General features: G+C 37.7%; 1 protein-coding gene across 1 annotated transcript in view; it reads right to left on the bottom strand.

Annotated features, from left to right (window-relative positions):
- The window catches only part of LOC104532360 (alpha-1-antiproteinase F), a gene marked incomplete at its 5' end in the record, with an annotated part of 13054 nt that extends 7848 nt beyond the window's left edge, over window positions 1-5206 (bottom strand). Inside the window, 2 exons of the mRNA XM_029087359.1 lie at window positions 210-844; window positions 5165-5206. Of these exons, the coding sequence (XP_028943192.1) occupies window positions 210-844; window positions 5165-5206 (677 nt within the window). The remainder of the gene's footprint in view (window positions 1-209; window positions 845-5164) is intronic.
- Window positions 5207-5802: the final 596 nt, after the last annotated feature.

Genomic DNA, 5802 nt, shown 5'->3' with positions numbered 1-5802 from the left:
GAAAGAAATGTATACATTAAAAGATATAGGAAAATATGCCATAAATTTTACTGGGAATTATCATCAATATCAAGCAGAATGTAATTTCCAATAGCTTTGTTAATAATTATCAGTGAGGATCAAAAAGAAAACAAAATATGAGTCCATCTGCAAAACCATATTGTAAAGACTAATGTATGAAGTAGGAGACTATGATATGCATATCTTACCATTAAAATAAATATAGCTAATAAGGAGGATTTCAGTAAGTGGATCAAGGTTACTTATGAGGTCCTTGATTTTCCCATTGGTTCTTCCTGCTACATATTCATTGATCTTTATCTGAGCTTGATCAGCCCTCTTGAAGTTCATAGGATAAACTTCTCCTTCATAGAAGTTTCTGAGATTACTTAAAAAATTCTCTTGTGGCTTTAGTTGGTCAAGCACATACAGGATATTTCCCATATTCAGCTGTAAACCCTCATTTTTTCTGTTTACCATTTGCATGAGTTGACGATAACCTTCATGTATTTCATTTTCAGAAATCTCACGTTGGTTAAAGCTAAGGACCCTAAGAATCTGTTCCAGAGTGTCTGATCTGGCACCCAGAGTCAGCATTGCAAAGGCAGTAGAGATGCTCAAAGGAGAGAAGAAAACATTCCCACTGTTTTCACGAGAAGAAATCTCTTTGTAGAAACAACAGGCAAACCGACAAACACTGTTCCCTACAGTCTGCTGTAGCATGTTTTGATTTTCTTGGCCTCTTTGATTCTGGTTTCTTACACCTTGGTGATTAGGCCCATAGCAATAACCATTGGAATGAATCCCAACAATAAAAAGACACAGGAAAAACAACATCTTCATGCTTGTATAACTCTGTAAAAGAAGAAAAGAAAAATTATATTTGGCTTAAAATTCTTTTTACCTTGTGCTTAGCAATAAGTCAATCCCTTTACTGTACAAAGGTGTCTGGGTACTAGTGATTCCAAGACATTTGAATTCGGGGATACCAGCTTTCTATTTCAAGGAAACAGACTCCGAAAAATTACTCAATCTACTGCAGAAGTTATGAAAGAATAAAAATTAAAGTCAAAGAGGGATGAAGTAATATGAAAGACGCCCTCATTAAGGTTAGGTTACAACTCCTTTGAAACTGTTTGGTCTCCAGTGTTCTTTTTTAATGTGGCTTTAAATGACAAAAAAATGTAAGTCAAAAGTACAGGTCTAAAGAGCAGAAGTTAAGGGAGCCAGTCAAGGCTAGTCAGTTAAATTTAGCAAGGTGAAAAATTAAAGCAGAAGAAAGGCACAATATCCTCCTCTTGTGAGAATTAAAATATTATACATTTTTGAACAGGCTGTGTGTAAACATATAGGCAGGCACCAAAGAGAAAATAAATGTCCTTGTTAACGAGGAAGTGATGAATATTTACAGTGATTCCATAGGGCTTGAACAATTCAGCACCATCTTATAAAAAACAGCTTCCACATCACTAACAAAAGAGAGAAATGTGCTTTGAACAATTAGGAAGTTATCAAGAGCTTGGAAATACAGTGTTGCTTATTAAAAAAGGGAAAATTAGTATGTACATAGAACAGCAAATGGAAACAACTGTGCCTGCTGCATGCAAAGGCATGTCCAGTCAAGTAACTGAACCAAATCACCTAAAAACTGTAAATAAATAAGCAAATGAATAAAACTAGAGAAAACTCTAGAACAATCATGGTGTTTATCATCAGAAAGATAGTAAAGGGTGATTTGGGCAGAAAAGGCTGCAATGATAAGATGTGAAGATGAATGAGTGAATTCTGGAGGAAGAAAGGTACTAAGAGAACAGGAAAGCCTTTTCCACAGCAGTATGGAAACAATCCATTCCACATCTGTGGTAATACTTTTATTTCTAGAAATTGATACTAACTGTACCACACTTGGTTCAACAACTTTTATCAGCAGACAGAAGGAAGTAAAGATGTGGAATATCTGGAAATCCAGAACATCTTCCTGTGGTATATGATCACTTTACCTACAAAATCTTTCATAAAATCAAGTACTCTGTAAGAGGAAAATGTAAGGATTTTCAAAGGGGAAAAATATATTAGGTTGTAATAACAAATGATAATCAGAACTCTCATGCCTTGTTAGATCATTGAATCCTTATCATCTCCCACTATGACCCTGCATTTGTGTTCTTCACTTTCCTGAGTCTCGGTTCTCCAAAATTCAGTGAAGTCAGAATGCTGATCTCTGCTTTAATAATATAAGTTATATATTCCTTAATTCATGCCCTTTGAATATTGTGGTTATAGCAATACTGCTATCACTAGGATGGGCCTGAATCCCATGATCAACCACTTTTGGGCAGTACACTTTCATATCTAGAATACATTTTAATTTGAGTTCTTTGATTTGTTTATTACTTGCTCCACCATCACTCTAATTCTTTTAGTCTTTACCTCTATACACAGTTTCTTTTTTTCCAAACTCTCTAAAAGCTTTAGGGAACAATCCATAAGTCACCATTTCCAGTTCATTTTAAGCCCTGCATTTGTAATTGTCATCCACTGACTTAATTTAACTGTCTAAAAGATTTAGAGATGCAGTTTTCCTAAAGAGAGTTATGTTATACAACCATGCCTATCTCAGAGAGGACATACCTTTTCTATTTAAAAAAACAAAATCCTAGTAAAACAATACAAAAAGCTTTAAATTGTTACTTGAATATGAACATAGCGATTTCTCAATTAATTATTCAGAAACTGTTGTCCTGCATATAACATTTGAGAATTTTTCCACAGAAAAAAAAATGCATTACTTACAGTACAGTCAAAAGGGTCCTGTTGTATTCACTAGGTCTGCACAGGTCCTTGTGCAGTTGTTTATGCTGCTCAACACAAAGCAGGGTATCCTCTAGTAAAGGTTAAGATCATCTAAGGGCTGTGACTCACACATTATAATTTTAGAGATTAGGTAGTACAAACAATGTTGAAACTAGTTTTACTGGACACCTAACTTTGCTGAATATATGCTTCACACGTGACTTTTTATTATTCATTACTATCTGATTGCCCTGGTTAGATTGAAACCAATTTTCCTCAAACTAAACCTACTACTTCTTAATATCAAATATTCATACACACCTCATTTCCTCAAATCTACTATTTTATGAATAAGAGAGTCATCAGCAGTAGTAACTACAGAGAAATACCTTGAAGATAATTTCCAGTGACTATAGCATTGCTGCCATTAAGGCAAGAGGACAAGGCTTGATGTACTGGGACAATATGAATTTTTGTGACCTAGCCTGCTTGTCTCCTGCATGTCTATACCTGGACTTGATTGTCTCCAAGTGAAGCCAGTGAAGTTTCTAACAGGTACAGGGCTTAAAACACTGTTTTGCTACATTAGCAAATGCTGCCATAAAAGTGCCTGACTATCCACTCCCACATGGGGAATCCACTGGCAGCAAGAGCTGTGATAGCAACTTCTGGGCCACCTGCATGGCCCTGCACCCAAGAAAGAAGGAATGTGACTGGGATGCCATTGCACGGAGTTGATCCCAGTTACAAGCATGGCCTGGGGACAGGGGGCGGAAGCCAAGGAACGTGGGTGTTTAATAGAGCAAGCCTTTAGACCAACTTACTATCTTGTGATCTGGCATGTGGGGAGCAGGCCCCTCTGATCATGTGCCAAGTTCAGCTGGGTCAGATCAGACAGCCTGGTATCCTGCACTCAGATCTACTCACTATAATAAATTCCTGTGACTGCTGGGCAAGCTGATGGGCATAGAACAACAGAAGCATTGAAGAAGGGAACTCTAGAGACCATGTAGTCCAACCCCTTGCTCAAAGCAGGGTCATCTACAGTGAGTTGCTGAGGATGGTGTCCAGTTGGGTCTTGACTTCCTCCAACAATGGAGACTCCACATTTTCTCTGGGCAACCTGTTTCAGTGTTTGATGACACTGACACCAAAACAGGTTTTCTCTGCATTTAAATGGAATTTCTTGTATTTTAATTTGTGCCCATTGTCCCCTGTTCTGTCACTGGATGACACTGAGAAAAGACTATCTCTTTCTTTACTCCTCCCATTAAAAAACAAGCATTTATACACATTGGCAAGATCTCCACATGCTTTTTCTTCTCTACGCTAAACATTTCCATCTCTCAGCCTCTCCTTTTACATTAGATGCTGCAATACCTCAGTCACCTTTGTGGCACTTTACTGGAATCACTCCAGTATGCCCATGTCCTTCTTGCATTGGGGAACCCAGCACTGGATGCAGCACTTCAGATGCATAGACCAGGGATGAGTAGAGAGGAAGGATCCCCTTGGGATTGCCTTGGATTGCCTTATCAAGGCTTGCCTTGACCTGCTGGCAACACACTTCTTAATGCAGCTCAAGATGTTTATGGCTGTGTTTCCTGCAAGAGTTTATTGCTGGCTCATTGTCAAACTGATGTCCATCAGGAGCCACAAACCCTAAGCACAGCATCTCATGTCTCCAATTCTAAACCAAGAATAATATTTTATCTTATTTTCCCTTTAAAATGCAAGCATTTTCAGGGAGAGGTCAACACTTACTCTACACAAAATAGAGGGAGTGCTGATCTCAATGCTGTTTCTAAGCACAATTAAAATACTAACCACAACAATAATTCAGGAACATTTTCTGGGAGATAAGATGCAACCAATGAAAGTTGTTGATAATTACAACCTATCAAGCAACTCAACAGATTGCAAAAAAAAACCCCCTCTTAAACAAGTTGCTTATGGACTAAAGCTGGAGAAATAGAAGGTTTTGAGGCAGTATACTGGACTGACACGTAATGTGTTCTTCATGTATAGCATTCAACAGAAAAAGTACTACTTGAGATACTATTTTCACTGCTTCTTATATAAATCAGAGCCAAGAATCTCACTTAGAGCTAACTTTTAATAATGGGCTGCAGTTTTCATGGTGTATAAAAACTGATTTCTGATGAAGGAAGGAAGGAAGCCCAATTAAATATAGACGCCATGCTAATGACAAGGTGACGGACGAATGACTAAGGTAGATTTGAACACACCTAGACCACACCTCAGGACATTTGCAGGAGAAAGCCTGCTAAGGAACATGGAAAAGTCTGCCTTGCAATTGGAAAGAAAGTAGAGAAAATCAATACAGGATTGATTTATATGAATATGTGACTCTCTGTATACTAATATTACAGAAAGACCAAATTTGTCTTTCCTGTCTTTCCAGTGTCAAGCCATGAGAGGAGGGAAGGTAAAAGAAAAGGCAACAACTGACCCAACTAAATAATTTCTGTATTTGATTAAAACCTCAACAACTATAAACAATCATTTATATCATAACTTCGAGCAGAATACTGATTTACGAAGAATTCAGCCACTTTGTTCAGTTTTGAAGATTGGGATATTCCAAAGTAACGTTGCATGTGTTGAAGATATGATAAGGATAGCGAACAGGAAATTCCCTCACCTACACTAGGGACTATTCTAAAAGTTCCCACAGCTCTTAACACAGCTAGCAGTGAATTGTCTGTATGTGTTTAGGCCCCAGTTGGCAAAATTTAGTGTAAATATATCTGTTTTGAGCAAGGAGGCTGAAAGAGGCTTGTTTATTCAAGGTTCCTCTCTTGCTGTACCCAGTAACCACTGGTGGCACAAGTACAGAATTTTACTGCATAAAAAAGGCCCTAGAGTCTCTCCTTAGCCTGTGCTAAACCACAGATACCAGGTGCATATATACCTTCAAAGAGATGGAAAAATCTCTTAATTTGTTGTCCCATTGAAATTAAAGCACTTCCTCATAACCATAATTAA

This window comes from Antrostomus carolinensis, unplaced genomic scaffold (assembly GCF_000700745.2).
Source record: "Antrostomus carolinensis isolate BGI_N321 unplaced genomic scaffold, ASM70074v2 scaffold39101, whole genome shotgun sequence".
In the NCBI taxonomy this organism is placed as follows: Eukaryota; Metazoa; Chordata; class Aves; order Caprimulgiformes; family Caprimulgidae; genus Antrostomus; species Antrostomus carolinensis.
Note: the sequence above shows the minus strand (reverse complement) of the source record. Positions and strands in the feature narration are given on the sequence as shown.